General features: G+C 36.7%; 1 protein-coding gene across 1 annotated transcript in view; it reads right to left on the bottom strand.

The window, feature by feature from the left end:
* The window catches only part of LOC150084260 (dynein regulatory complex protein 9-like), a 95,115-nt gene extending 71,770 nt beyond the window's left edge, over positions 1 to 23,345 (bottom strand). The window contains exons 1-2 of the mRNA XM_090376167.1: positions 22,945 to 23,345; positions 22,578 to 22,623 (exon numbers count right to left, since the gene is read on the bottom strand). Coding sequence (XP_090232293.1) covers positions 22,578 to 22,623; positions 22,945 to 23,345 — 447 coding nt within the window. The remainder of the gene's footprint in view (positions 1 to 22,577; positions 22,624 to 22,944) is intronic.
* Positions 23,346 to 25,113: the final 1,768 nt, after the last annotated feature.

The following is a 25,113-nucleotide window of genomic DNA, read 5'->3' as shown; positions in this document are numbered from 1 at the left end:
AATTACAATAGCATCTGTCAGGAACCAATTCAGGCAAACCTATTTGCGGCCTGCAATCTTGTTTGTGAATATACAAACAAAGAATTAGTCACAAGTACACCATTTGTGTGAAACACTATCAAGAGATGGTTTGTGTGAAAATAAAAGGAACCTGAAAACCATAAAACAAAAATACAGACACTTGAAATAGTGACGTTTAGTTAAAATTTGCACAGCCAGAAATATTGCCCATTTAATTAATTTGAAAACTTCTGTCTTGAGTTTTAGTGATTTATTTTCACTGTCTACTACCTAACAAGTACCACACTTAGTTGATGTGATTTTTTGTTGTTTATTTGACATAAATTTATTGAATTTGTGTTTTATAAAATAAAAATTACTATTTTTCACTGGCGGGGGAATTTTATTCCACCGGGAGTGAAACTCACCCCCGGTCACCCCCTGGATTCAACACTGATTATGTGGAGCCAGGCCAAGGATCTACTATCTATACCCGTAATCCATACTCTCCAAATATATACAAATCTATGAACACTTTAGTAGTGTAGAAAGAGTAGAAAAATGTTGAAGAGTATAAAAGAAGAAACATGCAAGCAAGGACAGAAAGAAGAAAAAATGAAAAGGCAGTGAAGAAAGAAATGAAAGAGAACATAAAGTGTAGACGCAGCAGTTCAACATCACTTCATTCTTCATATACAGTTCTCAAATTATCCTGTTGTTAGAGTCCTACCATTCACAATAGAGACATTATTTAGAAGGTTTAGCAGTCCGGGTTTCCCATGAGCAGAAATTGCAGAGGCACAGAGTAGTGTAGAAAAATACCAAGCGGTTCTTCCTGCAGATATCATTTTCAGGATGCACAGAATTCATATACACAGCATTAGGAACATCAAAAATCCCAGTATCTAAGACTCCCCACACAACTTCAGTTTGCTTGGTGACCTGTTCCTCCACAGGAGACCCCCAAAATATCTCTATTGATGAACTATCTGCATAAGAGTCCCAGCACTGTTCTTAGATGTCCTCCCATAAACTGTACATTGCCCTGAAATACACTAACCAGCCATATAAACTAAGCATACCTCACTTGATACATAGTACTACAAGTCACTGAAATGATTAACACCCAATAAGTCCCCCTAGCAGGTCCATAAGTCAAATTACTAATCTAAAACTTGCTCCATTTCTAACAGGACTCAGTGTCTCAAGAAAATTGTGTGTGCAAAATCTTGAAAAGCTGAGAAGTTCTTGAGACAGGCCACAACAGCACACTCACAACCTGGCTTCAATTCTGTTACATCTGACAGTAGTCCCTGCAATTACTTTTGAAGATCTTGGTACTCTTTACAGCTATAAAGTACATGACCTTAATCCTCCACCACACCACAATGACATATGGTCCGATTCATCACTCCAAGGGCATTTAGTTTTGCAATGAAAGATCCATGTCCTCTAAAATAAAATGTGGAGTACAAGTTTCAACAGAACCAATTAGGCATGCATTTACCTGTCTACTACCACAGGTAGAATTTTTTTGTTATCAAACCTTTATTAGCAGCACTCCATTTATCTTGCCAAAGAACAATCAGTTCATTCCAAATCCTCTTTCTCTCCTCCTTGTAACTGTGGTACATGTCAAAAACAATTTCTCATATTGTTTTCCTCTACTATAGTAAAAGCACAATGCCTAAAACACAAGAGAAAAGTCCAAGGGCAACCTACCTGTCAACACTTGCAGTGCCACATTTGAGACCGCATGACACACCAAGCTAAGTTGCAGCAGTATTGATCTTTGCATTGCACAAACTTTGCATATATGAATCTTCTGCAATGCACAATCAAACAAAATATGTAGTCGACATGAAATTGCAGGGAGGACAATGCTTATATGCACTGTGCTATCTGTAAAGGCTAATAATAGTGTTAGTATTTGATTGTGAACCATGTTTTAAGTTGACAACAGTTTTTGTTGTAATCCTTGTGGTCTAAGATTGACGCATTTAATTATCAACTAAGCAAGGAAAGCCAATGACTTTTTATACTGATTACAAACACTCGCAATGTCATAAACAACCCTTAACCAGGGGCAGGTCGTTGGTAGGTATTGCAGAACTGCAGCACTCCCAGTTTTTTAAATCTAAATATAGTCAACAGAGTTATATGAATTTTGTGAAGAACAATGCAATGCAATGAATATTTTTATTAACAGGTCCCGCATATAATATACTCATCCTCTATTTCCAATAATCAAAAAATAAAATAATAATAAATAAAGAAATAAAAATAAAATAATTTCTTTATTTAATACAAGTATTAAACAGAGCCAGGGCCATCCCAACCATAGCCTAAGGCCTTTGGTTCATGGAAAAACAACTACAGTATTTCCAATAATCGTTTCAATGATAAACAAATAAAAACAGGAAATCGTTTTCACTTCTGAAGTTTAACCATAGACAGAACTATGTGCTAGAGAATTCCATATTTTGCTCCCAGTGGTTGAGTCAATGCTGATTTGAGCAGTGTCGATTTGATTGTTGCTCATTAAGGGTGTGTCATCACAATATCAGTGTCTTTTTGTTATTCGCATGATTTGCCCAAATTCCCATTAAGTAAATTATATCAGTGTTAAGTCAATACTGAACATTCAACAGTATAACTATGTGATTGCAGCTTAATTGCAAATTGAGCTTGAACTTGCTAAGTTGAAGTTATGTTATGAAGAGATGTGTAATGTGTAAGAAACATTATTTCTACGACAGATGGTTTTTGTGAAATTTGATTTGATTATGGCCTCCATGCTTCCCGATGAAGTAAGTCATGTGAGAGTTTACATTTCTTATAACCAAGGCAATTTAATGTAACTTTAAGAAGCAGCATCCCCATACATCAGAGTCATGAGCCACCAATGCCCTTAATAAGAAAAATTTTATAATATGCAATTCTCAGATGACTATCACATTGATGATCATAAATAATGGTGTAGAATGCCAAATCCATTTATTGTTCTATACAGAAAAGTTATGTTGTATTTCTAAATTTATAATTTATTATTATTTTGATTAAATTTATTTTCATTACAAATTTCATTGTAGATATATATTTTAATTTATAATTAATTATTATTAGAATGTGAACATTATAATATATTTTAATCAACTGACTAGTTATTTTAAATCTATAGTCACATGCATGAATCTTAAAGATTTTTTAAAGATGTTTCTGAGGAAATTCTGCACACTGCAATGCCTGAAATCTAGACACCTGCAAGGGTTAAATTTTAAACACTCTTGATTGGAGTATTTAAAATTTAAACACTTCAATCAGGCTTTAAAATTGATTAAGTAAACTAAATTCTGATGACATCTTTATTCTTCTCTGATGACACATAAAGGGACATAAATTTAAATTGAAAAAGGATGGTTGGAGGAGAGACATGCAAAAATTCACTTTCAGCCAGAGAGTGAGTCATTGTTGAAACTATTTCATCAAAAAATTTAAAAAAGAATTAGGAAATAGACAACTAAAAAATTGTTAAATGGAATAGCTGTTTTTTTCTCGTCTGATAATGTATATATGCTTGCTTCTTTGCATAATCTGTCACTACTAATAAAATAAATAAAAGCAATATGTCTGAACAAGTGACATGAATACAAATGGTAAACAAGTGTTCTTTACACTTATGCTTAAGTGTAAAGCATTTACTTAAATACAGTATATTAATTACATTATAATAATAATTACAACATTGTTTCAATTAACTTTATGTATAAGATGAATAGCACATTCTACATTATAAGTGGCACAAAATGTTTTCTCAAAATGTTGGAACAAACATCATCTGGTGTTGTGGAAGCTAGTACTTTGAATAAATTTAAAAGAAGAGGTAGATACACTGTTCGAGGAGATACAAAAATGTATGTAGGTTTGTGTGTTACTTCATTTGAATAAAACTAATGATAATGAAAATTAATACAAAAAAATTAAATATCAATTGATCTTCTGGGATTATAGAATTTTTGATGCTTCAGAAGTTAGCAACTTATTTTAATATTGGGCACAATCAATTTCTTGAAGATTCACCTATAAAAAGCAACATCCACTAAAAATTAAACCAAAAATTATTAGCATTAGCATTAGTAGAGGCATATGATGCAGGAAAGCAAGCTTATACAATCATCAGCCAAAAAAAAAAAAAAAAAAATCCTTCCGATTTCACCCACCCATTCACCCCAAATGTTCGTCTAGTTCTGCCTTGAATTTATTTAAGCTGTCAACTTCCACGACAGATGGAAGTTTGTTCCAGCAATCAACCACCCGCTGGCTAAAGGAAAATTTCCGCACATCTATTCTACACCTGTCTTTGCTCAATTTGAATTTATATCTCCTCAGGAGAGATCAATCTGGGAAAGAGGAAGAATTCCATCAGCACTGAATTTGCTCAATTCATACCTCAATCAGATCATCTCACAGGTGCCTAGTCTCCACACACTGCAATTTGCAAAATTTTAGCTTCTCTTGGTAACAGCAACCCTTTGTTCCATTCACCAATCTAGTTGTACTTCTCTGTACCCTTTCCAGCAGCTCAACATCCTTCATAAAATGAGGCCTCCAGACCTGACCATTGCCTTATACAAGAGGATAATCACCTCCTTATCCCTGCTGGAAAAATTCCTGTATATCATTGACAAGACACCATGAGCTACTCTTGCAACCTGTCTGTTGCTCAGGAAATTTTATATCTGACTGAACAATTACCCCAATGTCTCTTTCATTCTCCACTACCCTGAGCGTAACACCACCTAGTTGGTACATTTCTCTGAGGTAACTGCTACCCATATGCAGTACTTTGCATTTGTTAATGTTAAACTTCAGTTGCCACTTCTCAGATCATCTGCTCAACATTTCCAGATTCTGTTGCAGCAACATATGTCATTACTCTTATTAACAACCCTGCCAACCTTTGTATCATCTACAAACTTTGATATTAGGCCTGATATACCTTCATCAATATCATTGATAAATGTACAAAACAACAATGGGCCCAAGACCAAACTGTGGGGGGACTCCACTAAGAACATTAGTCCGCAAAGAGCAGTGTCCACTGATTACCACTTTGTCTTTTCCCACTCAACTATCCTTTTATCTGTTGTAGCAACTTGCCCTTAATGCCAAACTGCTCCAATCTGTACAGTAGTCTTCCATGTGCAACAGTATCAAAAGCTTTCCTGAAATCTAAGTATATGACATCAAAATTATTTTTTGCATCCAGTTCGTTTGTGACCATGTCGTAAAATCCAATCAAATTGGTCAGGCAAAACTCCCCCTTAACAAACCCATGCTCTGTCTGAATTATTACTGCAGTCTTGTCTGGATGATCCTGCAATGCTTCTTTAACCAGTGACTCCATTATTTTCCCTGGAACAGAAGTCAAACTAACAGGTCTCTAATTACTTGTGTCACCCTTTAATCCTCCCTTTGTAAATTGGAGATACATTTGCACATCTCCAGTCATTGGGGACTTACCCTGAGAACAAAGTTGCATCCATAATTATGGTTGGGCGCCTCCGTAGCCAGGTGGGAAGGAGCAGCAGTGCGTAGCACACGCTTCTTGATTAGACCGGGGTTCGAGCCCGTCACCACCAAATACGGAGGATGCGGAAAGGTCAGGAAATGACTACCGCATATTCCCGGAGCAATATGGCCTTAGTTGCTAATGCTCCTAAAAACCAAATAACAAACAAACAAACAAATAATTATGGTTAAGTCTTTGCTTACTTCTTTTGCCACCTCCTTTAATATAACTGGATAGATCCCATCCACTCCAGGTGCCTTTCTTATGTTTTAAACTTCAACAGTTTCTCTTCCACTTTGCTCTCAGTTATTACAAAATCATTTAACTCCCTGTTACAGTTTGATAAACATCTGGCCTTCTCATGTTGAATATAGATGCAAAATACTCATTTAGTGTGGCAGCTATCTGAGAATGATCGTCTACAGTCAAACCACTGATATTAAATGGACCAATCTGATTCATCCCCTTCCTTTTAGAGTTCATATAAGTAAAGAACTCTTTATTGTTTTTCTTTGCATCCTTTGCCAAAGATTTCTCATAATCTGGCTTCGCTTGCATAACCTCCTTTGTAACTTGATAACAGACTAGCATATATCTACCATAGGCTTCTGTGTTGTCGGATAATTTATATGCATCCCATGCATATTTCTTCTCTGCCATGAGGCTCTTTAGTTCATCTGACATCCATGTGGGGCTAAACCTAGAACAGTATTTCTTAGTTGGAACAAAAAACCTACTAGCTTCCAAGATCATCAGTTGGTCCGATTCATCATCAGTTGGTCCCACTGTATAGAATTTAAAAAAATCTCTGAGCCCACTGTAGTCACTTTTACTAAAGCAAGAACCCTTCTCTTTACCCCTGATGGTAGTTACATCTTTAAGTAACTCCCACTTCAGTACACTGTGATCACTGCCTCCTAGTGTGGCTCCTTTATCTGTAAATTCTTCATTTTTATGGATACTCGGAATTTGCATGCAAGGATGCCTATTATACCAAATATTCACCTTCGTTCAGCACTGTTCACAATAAAATATTCAAGAAAAACATTTTGTTCTGTTAGTTTTATCAAGCAGTGTATATTAACATGGCCCTGAATGATTATATCTTGACAGACAATATTACTACAGGATTAAAGTTCAAATTATTCATGATATCCATTATTAAACTTGAACAAAATTAGTTAATATTTAACCAGTTAGCAAAAAAGATAAATGCAGCATTGTATTGATCAGCAACTCAGCGTTGTTATGGGCCTTTATGAGAGTTTGAAGGACAGGGTGGATGCCCTCGAAGGATCTAAATTGAGCGGCCCATCAAGTTCTCAGCTGCCCACATCAATGTCAGAGCTTGCACTTGATCATTACGCAACACAGCGGCAACCCCCAAGGCAGAAAGTTCATGTGGTCCCACATGAACTAGTAGTTGTTGGTGACTCTAATGTCAGGGAAACGGGAAACATGCTATGTAAAAAGGATAGGTGGAACAGGACCAGGGTATGTCTGCCAGGGGCAAAGGTTGATGACGTTGTAGAGCGGATATCATCCTTTAAGGGCACAAAAGGTGTTATAGTTGTACACATTGGCCTTAATGATATTAAGAGTAGGAGACCGGGGGAATTACTTAACAAGTACAGGTCACTGTTGAAAAAAAGCCGTGAATTAGGGTTGAATTTGAAAGTGTCTGCAATTCTGCCCCGACACAATAGGAGGGAGTATATGATGAGAGCCTTGTCGATCAATTCAGCCCTAGAAAGATTGTGCAAGGCTCAAGGGATAGAATTTTTTTCAGCCTGGTGTGTACTTGTTAACAGGAGAGACTGCTTCTACAGGAATGGGATACACTTAAATAGAAAAGGTGCAAGAATATTTGCTGATGCCATCGAGGTAGTGTTAGGTGGGTCGGAAAACTGCTAGCTTGGGGGGGATACAAGGACTAATAGATTAACAGTAGCTACTGGCAGAGGTGAAAGTGATTCTTGCACTGCTTCTATTGGAATGAGTAGCAGGCTGGAAAACAAGACGCAGGGTATTTCAGAGATTTCTGGGAGTCATTGCGGTACAAGTAAACACATGGGTTGTGTCAGGGTAGCTAAGAATAGGAATAGGTGCATGTATACCAATGCTAGGAGTTTGGTAAATAAATTTGATGAATTTGAGGTATTGCTAAAAACATCAAAGGCAGATATTGTTGGGATATCAGAGACGTGGTGTCACACAGATATAAGGAATGCAGAACTGGAATTTGGGGAGTACAATGTGTACAGAAAGGATACACAGGATAGGAAGGGAGGAGGGGTTATTCTATTAGTTAAGAAACACATAAAATCCAAGGAAGTGAAGCCAGTTGACATCGCTGGATAGTGCAGTGTCGAGTCAGTTTGGTGTGATATAAGCATTGGGAGATCAAAATTGAGAGTAGGAGTGTGCTATAGGCCTAATGACTCTGATGAGTATAATAAGAAACTGTACAGAGAAATAGAGTGGGCCAGTAAATCAGAGAGTCTTATAATGGGAGATTTTAATTTCCCAGATATTGACTGGAATTTGTGGGTTGGTCACTCACACACTATCAAGGCTTTTGTGGATTTATTGGATGATTGTTTTCTAAATCGGCATATTCGGGAGGCAACTAGAGGGAGTAATACTCTTGATCTGATTACCAGTAGTGATTTATCATGCATCAAGAATCTCCAGATAAAAAAACCACTAGGTGGCAGTGATCACAGTGTGCCGAAGTGGGATTTACTCAAAGAGGTAACTACCATCAGGGGTAAATGGAAGGGTTTTTGCTTTCGTAAAGGCGACTACGATGGTCTGAGACAGTATTTAAATTCTATATTGGGACCAACTGATGACGTTACCAACACCAAATTCTAAATGGGAAGCATTCAAGGAATTAATCTTGGAAGCTACTAGGCTTTACATACCTATTAAGAAATATTGTTCAAGTGTTAGGCCTAAATGGTTATCAAATGAACTAATGAGACTCGTGACAGAGAAGAAAAATGCATGGGATACACATAAATTATCAAGCGACTCAGAAGCCTATGGCAGATATAAACTAGTCTGTAATCAATTAATAAAGGAGGTTAAGCAGGCGAAGGCAGATTATGAGAAATCTTTGGCAAAAAATGCTAAGAAAAACAGCAAGGATTTCTTTACTTATATAAACGCTAACAAGAAGGGGATGAATCTGATTGGTCCACTTGATATCGATGGTTTGACTGTTGATGATCCTGCTCATCAACAGACGAACAAACTGAATGAGTATTTTGCATCTACATTCACACATGAGGAGTTATTAAGGTTTCAAAATGGCAGAAGGTTATCAAATTGTAGCAGGGTGCTTAATGATTTTGTAATAACTGAGAGCAAAGTGGAGGAGAAATTGTTGAAGTTAAACATAAGAAAGGCACCTGGGGTGGATGGGATCTATCCAGTTATATTAAAGGAGGCAGCAAAGCAACTAAGCAAACCCTAAGCCATCATTATGAGAGCATCCTTGGACTCAGGGGAGGTCCCCATGGACTGGAGATGTGCAAATGTATCTCCAATTCACAAAGGGGGATCAAAGGGTGACACGAGTAATTACAGACCAGTTAGTTTAACTTCTGTTCCGGGTAAAATAATGGAGTCACTGGTTAAAGATGCACTGCAGGATCATCTAGACAAGACTTCAGTTATAGCTCGGACACAGCATGGTTTTCTTAAGGGAAAGTCTTGCCTGACCAATTTAATTGGATATAATGATGCAGTCACAAAAGAACTGGAAGCAGTGAATAATTCTGATATTATATATTTGGATCTTAGAAAGGCGTGGCGCCTCAGTAGCCAGGTGGGCAGGAGCAGCAGTGCGTAGCACACGCTTCCTGATTAGACCAGGGTTTGAGCCCGTGACCACCAAATACGGAGGATGCAGAAAGATCAGGGAATGACCACCGCATATCTCTGGAGCAATATGGCCTTAGTTACTAATGCTCCTAAAAACCAAATAACAACAACTTAGAAAGGCTTTTGATACTATTGCACATGGAAGACTGCTGCACAATTGGAGCAGTGTGGCATTGGAGGCAAATTGTTGCTATGGATAAAGGGATGGTTGAGGGGGAGAAGACAGAGAGTGGTAATCAATGGACACTCCTCATCGTGGACTAATGTTATTAGTGGAGTCCCTCAGGGTTCAGTGTTAGGTCCATTTTTGTTTTCTGTATTTATAAATGATATTGATGATGGTATATCAAGCTTAATGTCCAAGTTTGCAGATGATACAAAGGTGTTGGTAGGGTTGTTAAGGACACTACTGACGCTATGCTGTTGCAACAGGATCTGGAAAGGTTGAGCAGATGGACTGAGAGGTGCCAAATTAAGTTTAACATTGACAAATTTCAAGTACTACATATTGGAAGCAGTAATCCCAGAGCAACGTATCAACTCTGTGGTACTACACTGACAGTGGTAGAGAATGAAAAGGACGTGGGGTAATTGTGCAGGCAGATATGAAGTTTTCTGAGCAGTGCAGACAGGCTGCAAGAGTAGCTCATGGTGTCTTGTCAATGACACCATGACATAAGGCAATGTCATGTTCCTTGTATAAGGCAATGGTCAGGCCACACCTTGAGTACTCTATACAGGTCTGGAGGCCTCATATCCAGAAGGATATAGAGCTGCTGGAACGAGTACATAAGGGCAACAAGATTAGTGAATGGAACAAAGGGTTGCTCTTATGAAGAAAGACTTAAGTTTTGCAAATTACACTGCTCATTGTGGAGACTAGGAGCCGGCGAGGTGACCTGGTAGAGGTGTATAAAGCCTTGAATAGTTTGAGCATGCTCAATGCCGATGGGATTCTTCCTCTTGCTCAGAATAATCACCTGAGAGGGCATAAATTCAAATTGAGAAATGACAGATGTAGGATAGATGTGCGGAAATTTGCCTTTAGCCAGCGAGTAGTTGGTTGGTGGAACAGACTTCCATTCCTTGTTGTGGAAGTTGATAGCCTAAATAAATTTAAAGTTCAGCTGGACAGGTATTTCGAACGAACGGAGGGGTGAAATGGGATCGATTTTTTTTTTTTTTTGGCTGATGCTGCATAAGCTTGCTTTCTTGCATCATATGCCTTTCTAATGCTAATGCTAAAAATTGTGAGACAAACACTTAGCATATCCAATACATCTAACCCTGGGGGCTCACATCTGGTGAATATGGGCTTGGCAAACCCAGGGTCCTGAGCTGGATATCACCATTCTTCTCTTTCTTGGCAATTCCTTTTCCTTTCTCTTTCTCTCTCTCTCTCTCTCTCTCTCTCAGGGGGTAACTTGGGAATATTTTTTTTTTTTTTTTCTTTTTTGGCTGGTGCAGCATAAGCCTCAGGCTTCCTGTACCATATGGCTAATAATAATAATAATAACATTAAGGACAGCTGTTCAGATTTGGTTTAAGCGACCAACAAGAGATTTTCCATTACCAATTTATAATTAATAAATAGGTCAGTAGCATATCCAAATCAGTAGTTTATCCACAGGCACATTCCTGGTGCTCCCAATTTTGGGGCCACCCAACATCCCATTAAACCTTAGGCTCCAACTGATCTAAGCATTTAGAGGGTAGCTGACTGCTGGAACAAACTTCCATCTGCCATTGTGGAAGTTGGTAGCTTAAATAAATTCAAGGAGGAACTGGACAAACTTTTAGAGGGAATGGATGTGTGAAATGGGTTTTATCTTTTTTTCGGCTGATGCTACATAAGCTTGCTTTCTTGCATCACATACCTCTACTACTGCTAATACTACATGCTACGGTAATAGATGATTTGAAATTCTGAAGAGAGGGAGGAGCAATTAAAATTTTCAAGCAAAATTAAAATTGTCAAATAATTCTGAAAAGTTTCTTATAATACATGAATTCCTTATAACATATAAAGGCAAACGACCAAAGAGATGTTTCCTTCTTATTCTAGACCAAATATTAATGGATGTAGTTTTATAACCATACCGAAACTTATTTGTAGAGGTCAATGTATCTAAACTGAGCTATGCACTATCATTCCGTTATTTTTTACTTTTCTTGAAATGTTCTGTAAAGTTGGATTAAGGGACACTCCAGAGGAATCTGTTATTACAATATACTAAGCATTAGCATCTAAGGCAATATTGTGCTGCGTGTGTATTCACTGCCGATTCGCATGTTGTACACGCTGAAAAATTCTACTCCCTCTAGCTAACTATAAATCCGATTGAGGAGGCATTTAAGAATTCCTCCCACAGGATTCGAACCCAGTAAAAAAAGCGAAAAGTTGCGAAACTACTATACTGTCACTGAAGTAAAAAGGAATTTGTAAATCTCGAATGAGACTGGGTGAAGCAGTAAATAATATAATATATATTATTTACTGCTTTACCCAATCTCATCCGAGATTTACAAGAAAAACAAAAAAAAAAAAAAAATATATATATATATATAATATGCATTTTATTTATGTGTACGTTTCTCTGACTCGTCCCTCATGTACACGCCTGCATTTGCCACTAATTTCGAACCTGGACAGGTATTTCGAACGAACAGAGGGGTGAAGTGGAGTGGTTATTTTTATTTATTTATGTTACTTTTTTTTTTTTTTTTTTGGCTGATGCTGCATAAGCTTGCTTTCTTGCATCAAATGCCTCTACTAATGCTAATGCTAATGCTAAAATGCTAATTTTATCTCTATCGAGGAGGCTTTAGATCTGAAAGCGAAATCTGTTATATTCTATTATTTATTTTTAATTCGAACTCTGTAAGTACATTGCATTATCGATTTTTTTCGAAAGCAGTGGTTTGTCACTGCGTTCGAAAATGAAAAAAAAAAAAAGAAAAAAAGGTGTATTCCACAAATACATTTATTTTATTTCTTACACTGTTGCACATAAATTGCTATTTAAAATCCTCACAAAGATGAGAACATTTACGCTAAGGCACAAATTTACCAAGACAATGCATATAACGTGGCGAATGTTTTCGATAATAATACAGTATCGAAAATAGTTATTTACAATTATCATAATGAAATATGTGATTATCAGAATAACTTACGCAATTATAAAAGTTAAAAAAAAAATAGTTGAACAGGCTTAAAGTATGACAAAATATTACAATTTGATAAAACTAACAAAATTAGCAGACGAAAACCGAACTATCATATTCATGCAGTAGAACGGCGTCTTACGTCACATCTCTTTAAATTTGTGGTTGCTCAGTAGAAACAGTGCACAACAACAGATGGCACGCAAATCAATTTTCAATGAAATCGAAACAATTCGTTTTTTCCTATACAGTGTATACACGATGTCTTTCGGTCAGGCAGTGACAATTACCGTGCTTATTACGAAAACGATTTGCTATTTTTCTCCATTTTCTGTTCTTAACTTTTCATGTTGGCACAATGATCTCTTCTTTAGTTATCAGAAAATTGCAAGAACCAAAGTAATAAATTGATAAATTCTGATATTATATATTTTGTTTCAGAAAATTGAATTCTTTGAGCAAACTGAACTAATCAAAATAAAGAAAGCGAATGTTGGTTGGTTGGATTGTTTAATTCACTGGATCGTTCACCATTAGTCAGTAGGCAGCTGCAGCTATCAGGCGTCAGTATTTTCTCTGTCTTTATGTTGTGAGAATCGTCCTTCCTCCCCCACATCTGGTAGCAAAGACCTGAGTTTGAGTCCCGTCAATGACGGAAGGAATTTTTATAGGCCTTTTTTCACAACGTGGCTGAGATAGTCAGTCTAAGATGAGGGTAGGCGAAACAAACAGCAAATCGACAGTCCAATAAACAAAATAAACAAAATCGTATACAGGGAGCAACAACGCCATAGTCAGTGATGCTCTAAACCCTATCACATTATCAAATGAGCTTGGCTGCTGTCCACAATCTATCAGAAAATTCTAGAAGTAAGCAAACAGCCAATTGGAAAATTCCCGTGGAAAGAGTTCTGAGCTGGATATTATCATTCTTCTTTTTCTTGGTGATTACTTTCTACCCCCCCCCCCTCTCTCTCTCTCTCTCTCTCTCAGGGTAACTCGGCCTGGTGCAGCATAAGACTCAGGCTTTCTTGTACTATATAGCTAATAATAATAATAAAAAATAACATAGAACGTGTTAGAAATATAAAGCTTAAAGAACATAAAAAAAGAAGTTCCGCTTCTATACTAATGCTAATAAATAAATTCTAGAAATTCTATGGTTTATTTAGTATGTTTATAGGGTGAGAAACACAAGTTTTTTATTTGTAATCTAAATTTTATGAATTTGAAGTGCCTACTGGCTAAATCAACAGTTGCTGATGTCTACTATTACAGTGACCAGTACTAATACTAATATACAGGGTGTTTCAGTTAAACGTTTCAGAACTTCTAAGAGGGGTAGGGTACATCCTGACAACTCGAAATCATATAGCAATGTGGGGTCGGAAATGCTTTCCTGAAGCGGTGTTGTACACAGAAGCACCATAAAGAAAAGAGACCGTAAGTGAGAAATCGTTTTAATAATACATGAAAAGAAGCAAAAGGTACATGGATTAAAGTAAGTGTTCGAAGTTTCTTCCACGGGCTACAATGCACGCCTCACATCTCCGACGCATGGACATCCGAACATTCTGGAATACTCCAGGCGAATTTCGAATTTCTTCGGCAGCTACTGCGATTCTTGCAAACAGCTCCTCAGCATTGTCAACAGGGGTGTCATAAACTAGCGATTTCATATGACCCCAGAAATAAAAATCAAGACATGATAGGTCGGGTGACCGAGCAGGCCAACGCACGGGACCACCACGTCCGATCCACTGTTGACCAAATGTGACATCCAGGTAGTTACGAACATCTCCGCTATAATGGGCAGGGGCTCCATCGTGTTGGAACCACATTGTCTGTTGCGTCGATGCAGAAATCTGTTCATCTCTCAAAAGTTGTGGCAATACTTGCTGCAGAAAGATCAAGTAGATAGGTCCGGTTAGACCTATCTACTAGATAATCCATGTACCTTTTGCTTCTTTTCATGTATTATTAAAACAATTTCTCACTTACGGTCTCTTTTCTTTATGGTGCTTCTGTGTACAACACCGCTTCAGGAAAGCATTTCCGACCCCACATTGCTATATGATTTCGAGTTGTCAGGATGTACCCTACCCCTCTTAGAAGTTCTGAAACGTTTAACTGAAACACCCTGTATAACACTAATAATACTGTATAATACTTTAATATACACTGTAATAGTAATATAATACTAATGCTTACTGATAATCTAACACTAAGTGGTAGATGGCGCTCACCAACCGATACAATGCCACCATTATGCTTATTGGAGGCTTGACGTGATGAAATCCATGTTTAGTCTCCAGAGCAGTTTCCGGTGTTTGCTCCCTCCCCATCTCCTTTAACTCATGCGTAGTACTAAGTTTTGATACCTTTTGCATTTGTAGTTCTCATTAAAAAGAAAAAAAAGTATATCAGATAATTACATGGATTTAAGAAGAATATATGCACTGAATAGAAATATTAGAATAGCATGAAATTAGTGAAATGTGCTTTAAACAGTGTAATAACAAAACTGAGAACAGGAGTATACCGCAGACATAATGAAAACTGAGTACCATGATTAGCTATATATATACACTGCTGTGCAAAACTTAAGGACCAACACTATTTCTAAAGGTTACAACCACGAAATCTTTACTTAAGGTACTCTTTACTGATGAGAGTAATTCAGTCTCAGCAGCGATTCTGGACGTCAGCTAATCTGGCGAGAGGTTGGCACAGGGTATCACCCAGCAGACTGCTGGGTGATACCCTGCATGCAGACTTCTGCAGACTGCTGAGAGCTTCTTTGAGCTTCTGCAGACTGCTGAGGACCAAGATATCGACGAAGAATATTACAACTTTTTGAAAGTGATAAAGCCCAAGAAACCTATAGGGAAAAAGAAATCCAAAGAAGAAAAAATTAGTCAAGAAACACTTGTCATGATGAACCGAAGACGACAAATGAAAAGCAAGAAAAACACTGACAGGGAGAAAATTGAGTATACTGAGTTATGCAAAGCCATTAGAAAGAGACTCAGAGAGGACATAAGAAGATTTAACACAAGAAAAGTAGAACAAGCATTAAGGGAAAACAAAGGATTTAAATCAGCAGCCATGATCAGTAATACAGAAAGACAAATGATACTGAAACTGAAGAATAGCGATGGTGTACTTATAAACAGCAGAGAAGGCATAATTCAAATAGCAGAAGACTACTATAGAGAATTATACAAGGAGCAGGGGAATGATGCCAGCAGTGGGGAAGATGGATTGCAAAGTAGCAACACATACGACATACCCAATATTCTTCCTGATGAGGTAGAACATGCATTGAAGAAAATGAAGAATCAGAAAGCCTCGGGGGAAGATGAAGTTACTGTAGAGTTGTTAAAATTGGGAGGAAGAGACATAACACAAAAACTGGCAAGGCTCTTCACAAAGTGCATTAGAAAAGGTGTGACGCCTAAGCAGTGGAATAATGCAATCATAGTTTTGCTGCATAAGAAAGGAGATAAATCAGAAATTGGAAATTATAGACCAATTAGCTTGTTATCCCACATCTACAAGTTGTTCACAAGGGTCATTACTAACAGATTAGAAAGAATACTGGATGAGAATCAACCGAAAGAGCAAGCTGGCTTTAGGACAGGATTCTCAACTATGGATCACCTTCATGTAATATCACAGCTAAGGGAGAAAGCAAATGAATATAAAACACCATTATGCCTGGCATTTGTGGATTATGAAAAGGCATTTGACTCCATACAGCATAAGGCAATGTTTCGGGCACTGGAAAGACAAGGCATTGATACCCCATATATTATGATTTTGAAGAAAATATACGAGAGTGCTACCTCCTTTATTAGACTAGACAAAGACAGTAGGAAATTTAAAATTGAGAAAGGAGTTCGACAAGGAGACACAATATCTCCGAAGCTGTTTACTGCTGCCCTTGAGGAAGCTTTCAGAAGATTAGACTGGTCGCAGAAAGGAGTCAATGTGAACGGAGAGTACCTAAACCATTTGCGATTTGCAGATGACATTGTGGTCATAAGCCATGATCCCAAAGAATTAGAGGAAAATCTTAATCAGTTATGCACAGCTAGTAAGGATTTTGGACTAAAGATGAATATGGCTAAAACAAAAGTAATGATGAACAAGTATGCCACAGAAAGGGAAATAATGCTTGAAGGAGCAGTAATTGAAAAGGTGGAGTCATATACTTATCTGGGACAAGTTATTAGCTGTAATAATGATAAATGGCTGGAAGTCAAGAGAAGAATAAATTTTGGATGGATAGCATTCAGGAAATATAGTCACATACTGAAGAGCAATATCCCAGTTTGTCTGAAACGTAAAATAATGGACCAATGTATACTCCCCACCATGACTTATGGAAGTGAAACTTGGGCACTCACCAAAAGAATGGAAGAGAAGCTGAGAACCACACAGCGAAGAATGGAACGGATCATATTGGGAATAAGACTGTTAGATAAGAAGAGAAACACATGGATTAGGCAACAAACTCAAGTAAAGGACATTCTTATCAAAACTAAAGAACTAAAATGGTCTTGGGCAGGACACATAGCTCGAAGACATGATGACAGATGGACTAAGAAAATAACAGAATGGTATCCAAGAGGAGCTAGAAGAAAACCTGGAAGACAAAGGCGGAGATGGATAGATGAAATTCATGAGTTTGTGGGTAGTAAATGGATGTCCAGTGCTCAAAACAGAAGGAACTGGAAAGTTGCTGGAGAGGCCTTCATCCTGCAGTGGATTGAAAATGGCTGATGATGATGATGATCACCCAGCAAACATCACTGAAAAGGATCGATATGGCGGTCGAGGTGTTCTCGTCTGGGGAGGCGTTAACTTGGATGGACGTACACAACTCCAGATACTGGAAGGCGGTACTGTAACTGGTGCTGCACGCTACTGTACTGAGGTAATCCTTCCCCATGTGCGTCTGTTCCAAGGTGCCATTGGCCCCGAGGTCGTGTTTATGGATGATAACGCCACACCCCATCGCACTGCAGCTGTTGATATGTTTTTGGAAAGTGAAGACATTATTCGTATGGATTGGTCTGCCCGTTCAATGATCTAAATCCCATCGAACACATATGGGAAGCTCTGGGAAGACACCTAGCGGTACGTCCACACCCATCAGAAAATGTTCACCAGCTGAAGATGGCGCTGAGAGAGGAATAGACGATGTTACCGCAAGAACTTATCAAAAACATTGTTCTAAGTATGGACAGGCAGTGCAAAGCCTGCATCGACATTGGGGGTGGCCATATCTCCTACTGAAGACCTCTGTTCCATATTTGGCAGTGATGCATTTGCATCATGGCAGCCAGTGTTATGTTGCCATTTTTGAATTAAGTCCCTCTGTACCGTTTTGTTTCCGTTGTTGTGTCGGTGTTGTTTCCTTCATCATTTCTGTACCTCGCGAGGTTCCTTTGGTATGCTTTTCCCATATCCAGGCCACTCCTATTAGAAGCTACAGGTGAAAACCTGACTGGTCCTTAAATTTTGCACACCAGTGTAGTACAGTATATATCAAACAACCAACTTTTTTGTCCCGGAAACTCGGGTTTTTGTTCAGCAAACAGAAAATCGATCACTAAGCACACAATTCTCAGACAGTATAGACGGAGCAATAAGGCCTTAGTTGACCATGCTCCTAAAACCTTATTACAATAACAATCATCAAATAGCCAATGCTTCTAGTATTATGCCTCTATCTCTTTAAAAAAATAAAATAAAATAAAACCTTTTTCTGAAACACTGAAATTAGTTTTGGAATATGGATACCTCAATAAGGATTACTTTGGGGAAAAAGAAAAAAAACGACTGATGACTTACTACACTTCTTCAGTAAAACAACATGAGTTAAATAAAATTACACATCAAGAAGCCAAACATAATTCATTCGGAATTTGAAATTTTCGATACCTATGCATTAGGGTTTTTCATTAATTAAAATATAAAATTGTAAATTTTAAATAAAAGTACAGAATAATATTTTTGTAAATTCCTGAAGAAAGGAGGACTAGCTTGTTGCACAGCAATCACATTTCATTATCGAAAATTTATGGTCCGATTCTAATATGGCAAACACTGAACGTCTTCAAAATCTGTCCTATTGCGAGATGATGTAATGAGTTTAATTTCAAACAGTCACATAATTACAAAATTCAAACAGTCACATAATAAATCAATGAGAAATAAATCAATTTCTCATTGATTTATTTCTTTTGTTAAAATTAATTTATTCAAACAGTCACATAATTAATTCTCTCATAATTCTCTCAATTATGAGAGAATTAATTTGTTCGTTTGAATAAATTAATTTTAACAAAAAGAAATAAATCAAACAGTGATTTCTGAGAGCAGATATCGATATTTCATGAACATTTCTTTAGGTTATTACTAAATATAATACCTCTCTTATAAGCTATTCGCCTAAACTACTATACATTAAGGTAAAGTTTCAAGTGTCTTACCGAAACCCATCATCAGACCGTGCTCCTGACAGACTCCTCTTGCGATGCTCCCAGAAACCTGATGTGCATACGCGAGTCTGTCAGCAGCATGGTCTGATCATGGGTATCGGTAAGATACCCGAAACGTTACCTTAATGTATAGTAGTTTAGGCGAATAGCTTAATAAACTATATTATCATTTTCACGTGGTATAAGAGTGGTATTATATTTAGTAATAATCTTAATGGAAAACAACCACGTAACGTCCTTCACTAAATATATTAGAACATTTCTTAAATTGGCTCAAAAGTAAGAAAGAGTGAGATGCATCTTGCAAAACGACGAATATTTATAGCTAAAATCACTGTTAAGTATTTTAAATAAAGAAGAAGAAATATTGGATAAAGTTGTACATTAGTATGAAAGGTACTAGGGATGTCCGATTATTACATTTCTGTATTCAGCTTTTGACGTAGGTTCAATGCTGCAAAACATCTCTGTTACTTACGTTGAAGTTATTATTATTATTGTTATTATTATTATTATTATTATTATTATTTAGCTATATGGTGCAAGGAAGCTCATCAGCAAAAAAAAAAAAAAAATCCCCAGTTACCCTGAGGAATCACCAAAAAAGAGAAGAATGATGATATCCAGCTCAGGATCCTGGGTGTGCCAAGCCCAAACTCACCAGATGTGAGCCCCTGGGATTAAGCTTTATTTTATTAAACTCCTAATTAAAAATTGGATAACATGGTTAACTTAAAATAAATATATAAAGGTTACTATGAATTTTAAATAAAACGTGCACTATCAAAATACTGTATTGATTTTAATTTTAAATATTTTATAATAGTAAATCAAATTATAATTAAAAATGAAGTGATGATATCACGTAATATTTTAAATTGTTATTGAAAATGCCGTTTTAAATAATTTCAACGATTATCCTTTTTTTCTTTTTGTTACATATTTTAACTTCTTTAAAGCTGCCAACCAACAAGTCCAAATCGGAAAAAGAGAAAGACAGATTACAGTAAAAGTGATTCCTTAAGCACAACATTATAACTTTTGACATATAAATCCACTTTCTCGAGATATAATGGATTTCACATTAATTATATTAATCATAACAATGACACAGAATAATGACTTCTTTATTTATATGGCATGCTTTTGTTTTAAAATAAAATACAGTTTTGGATGTAAAATGTCTTCACCACATTTCGAATTTTGTTTTTAATAAATTTTATTATCGAAAATTAATGACTTAATGCTCCTGTAGTGATTTAGAACAAGTTAAATAGGTAGCGCTGCAGTTCTGGTGATCAAGTCCATTTCTTGCGGCTTCTAGAAAGAGTGAAATTGATTCTCTGTTATGTACGTCACGTTTGGATTGCGGCGATTTTCGTCTGGAAATATATACAAAAGGAAGAAAAAAAAAAAAGAAAGAAAACATAATCAGTAAATATCACTCAAGTGTTCAATATTTTATTTTACTAGTGCAACAATAATAATAATAATAATTAGTAGTAGTAGTACACTGCTCGACAAAAGTAACGAAACAAAATTTTTAAATATATATCACTGCCTCGATAGCATCGACAAATATTCTTGCACCTTCAATTAATTTAAGCTGTCAACTTCCAGAACAACAGATGGAAGTTTGTTTCAGCAATCACCACTCGCTGGCTAAAGGCAAACTGCCGTACACCTATTCTGCAAATATCCTTCCTTAATTTGAATTTATGTCCCCTCATGCATGTGCTCTAAGCAAAAGAAAGAAAGACCACCATCATTGAGCTTGCTCAATCCATTCAAAGAATTAAACACCTTAATCAAATTCTTCGCAGGTGCCTTGGCTCCAGACGCTGCAATTTGCACAACTGAAGCCTTTCTTGATAACACCACCACTTCGTTCCCTTCATCAGCTTCGCCGCCTTTCTCTGCACCCGTTCTAGAAGATCAACATCCTTCCTAAAATGATGCCTCCGGACTGTATGCAGTACTCAATATGTGGCCTGACCATTGCCTTATACAAAGGGATAATCACCTCCTTATCCCTGCTAGCCAAGTTCCTGAATATCATTGACAAACCCCATGAGCTGTCCTGGAAACCTTTCTGCATTGCTCAGGGAAGTTCATATCTGACTGCACGATTACTGCCTGGTCTTTTTCATTTTCCACTACCCTGAGTATATTAGCACACAGTTGGTAAGCCAATCGGGGATTACTTTCATTTGTCAACGTTAAACTTCAACTACCATTTTTCAGCCCATATGACTAATTTTTTCAGACTTTTTTGAAGTAGATTACCCTGAATACTGTCATTAATCACCGTGTCTACCTTTATACCCAAATTTATACATTAAATCTGATATTGCTTCATCAATGTTACTAATAAATACAGAAAAGAACAATGCGCTCAGCACTGAATTCTGGGAGATTCCACTAATAACAGTGTTCCAAGAAGAGTAGTGTCCATTTATAACCATTCTCTGTTTTCTCCCACTGAACCAGCCCTTGATCCAGAGCGGTAACTTTTCTTTAATGCTACATTGCCCCAATTTGTTAAAAATAGATAATCATAATTAAAAAAAAAAAGAATACTCTTGATCGATTAAAGAAAAAATCGCAAATTCTCTTGCCAACTAATTATTAGTGATGAGCATAATCGAGAGGTCATAATCGATTATTTCGATTACCGCAAATCATTAGATCATTTCGATTATACTCATATCATTCGAATGATCAGTGCCTTGAGTACTGCGTAAAGGTCTGGAGGCCACATTTTAGGAAGGGTGTAGAGTTACTTGAGCGAGTACAGAGAAGGGCAACAAGATAGGTGAGAGGAACGAGGGGGGGTGGTGTTACCAAGAAAGGCTTAAGTTCTGCAAATTGCAGCGTCTAGAGACTAGGCACCTGCGAAGTCATCTGATTGAGTAGCATAAAGCTTTGAATGGGTTGAGCCGGCTAAATTCTGATGGAATTGTTCCTCATGCTCAGATTACGGACTTGAGGGGGCACAAATTCAAATTGAGGAAAGACAGTTATAGAATAGATGTGCAGAAATTTGCGTTTAGCCAGTGGGTAGTTGATTGCTGGAAGAAATTTTCATCTGTCGTTGTGGAAGTTGATAGCTTAAATAAATTCAAGGAGCTGGACAAATGTTTAGAGGGAATGGATATGTGAAATCACATGTCTCTGCTGCTACTACTACTAATAATCATCGAATTCGATTATTGAAATCTCTCGATTACTAATCATTCAATGATATCATCATTGTTAATTGCTGTCGAAAATGGTGTAACGTCACGTTCAGTGCTCCACTAATTTTCAAGGTTGAATTCTGGTGGAACTCATACTGATCATCTCTAATGATGAGATAGTATGTACAGTTAAAGCCTTGCGTTAAATTCTAAACAGATTTAAAGATTGGGGTGGGGGGATGTAAATTTAATTACTGTAGTGATCAGAACCTTCAAAATGTCGTTATATTTTTGGCCTAGCCTGTATTTAAAAATAATTAATATAAACATTAAAATAAGTGTACCGGCTGATTGAAATCATTACAGGAAGATATAACTTTTGTAATCAGTAGTTTTTGCTGTTTCTAAGAAAAGATTCTGTGAAAAAATTTGATCATTTCCTGATAGTACTGTGTATCAATTAATTAAGCTTACCAGCTACCTAAAAACATCGTCGTTTTGGAAATAGGGAAAGTTAAATGGGCTGCAGAATGGATAGAAGGGGGGTTGTTCTATTTATTGCCAGGTACAATAATCTAACCTTATTTATAAATAAGGTATAAATAATAAAAATTATTCTTACGAGAAAACTTCTTCAATAGCTTCAGTGAACATTCCTATATCGGGAGCCATATCTCTTGTAGCAACCTCTTGATAAATTTCACATACAAAAAGCTCCTTACATTCTTCTCCTACTACTTGCCATTTGTCAAAAGCATGACGCAACATATTCAAGAACTTCTTGGTATCATCTTCTTCAAGCAGAGGCAACAAAGTGTCTGACATATAATTGCCTGGAACAGAACGTTTTCCTATTCCAAAAGAGGAGAGTAATCCACCAAGAGAACCAGCTACTCCAGTTCTACCCAACGCTACAACCATAGCAGGTAACAGAGACAGACTATACAGCATGCTGCCCATCATCAAAGTACGCAATCCCATATCTTTAGCTAGTATCTGACGGTGAAATTGCAAGGTGTTCATGGACGATCCGATAGAAGGACGAATATCGCTATTTGTCTTTTCCGATTGCAATGGAGTTTGGATAGTATTTGTCTCATTCGGGATACTGTTGGTTAACATCGGATAAAATAACAAACAGAGACAAAGTGATAGAAAGTTGATCATCACTGATGAAGAATGCATCTGAATCTTCAGCATTTCAGTATCTAGGAAAGAAAATAAAAACATAAAACAGTTTATGTTATCAAACAAACATTAATTATATACTGTTCTTCTATGTTTGCAGAGTATTTTTATTACTGAGAACTTAAGATGAAATGGAAATGGTTGACACGACCAGTAGTAGGCACATCTTTTTTTTTTTTTAAACCTTGAATTTCAATATCGAACTTAATCACTCAAGGCACATGTACTTAAGATACCCTGGTACCTAACCACTCGGCTATGGCTTACTACTGTACTACTGAGGATTGGGAACCTACTTATTATTTCAATCTTTTAAGATCGGCCAATCGTTTTGTGAAATTTTGTTATATTCATAAGTACATACGGAGCCTTTTTAAAAGATTGACATGTATGCAGTTATTGTAAATAATATGGTAATTACATGCTAAATTGGAGGAATAATTTAAAGTCAGTACAATAAACATCATAAGTAATGTAACCTAGTTATAAAACGGGAGAGACAAAAAGAAAACTCCCCCGGGAGGAATCTCCTCCGTGACAGGTAGTGATACTAACCACTATACCAGTGGTTCTCAACTGGGTTCGTGCCGTATTTCTGAGGTGGCCAGCGGTAAAAATCTTAAAATTGGGAGCCATGGAAACTGTTAAGTGGGCCACGAAAAGTTCACTTCTAAAATAAAATTATTACTAATACTGTAAATAAAAAAAAAAAAATATATATATATATAGTGGGATCCGCAAGGATCTCACTAAACTAAGGGACAATAATATTATTGTATTATTTTTTGTTAGGAGCATAATTGTATACATGTATTGTGAATAAACAATATTATATGAGTAAAAATTCTATTATAAATAAAGATTGTAGTAAATAAATCACTTTTTATTATTAATGTTCCTTATATTATAAACAAATAATAGATGTTATAAATAAAAAGTGCAGTTGATAAAGTACATAGTCAAAGTCAAACTTCTCCAACTTCTTATTCTCATGATCTTTAAGTTCTCTTCTACGTCATCCATCCATCTTTTCCGCGGTCTTCCTCTTGCCCTCCTACCGGTAGGTTTCCATTTCATTATCCTCTTAATTCTGCTGTCATCTTTTCTCATAACATGTTCCAACCAGGCAAGTCTCTGGCTCTTCACAAATCTGACGATGTCGCACCCCGAATAAGATGATGAAGTTCATGGTTCGTTCTGATTCTCCAGGATCCATCAACGTCTTGTACCGGCCCAAAGACTTTTTGCAAAATAGTATTATTATAAATATTATATTTATAAGTAAACAATATGAGAGGTGGGGCCACAGAGATGAATGAAACTCAGAAGTGGGCCACGAACAAAAAAAGGTTGAGAACCACTGCACTATACTACCGACCAACGAAATAACATCTACAATTTCAATCTTTTATGATCAGCGAATCGTTGATGGGAAAAATTTATTACACTCATACACTTTTAGTTTTACATACGCAATTATTATAAGTAATTAGGTAATTAGATGGTAAATTGAAAGGATCATTTAAAAGCCATCTCATAATGTAACAACCATTATAATTAGTGTAATTCTAATGGTTGTTACACATTGTTACAAGCCATACGT

The sequence above is a fragment of the Mastigoproctus giganteus genome, chromosome 6 (genome assembly GCF_048544385.1).
Source record: "Mastigoproctus giganteus isolate SK-2022 chromosome 6, ASM4854438v1, whole genome shotgun sequence".
Lineage (NCBI taxonomy): Eukaryota > Metazoa > Arthropoda > Arachnida > Uropygi > Thelyphonidae > Mastigoproctus > Mastigoproctus giganteus.
Note: the sequence above shows the minus strand (reverse complement) of the source record. Positions and strands in the feature narration are given on the sequence as shown.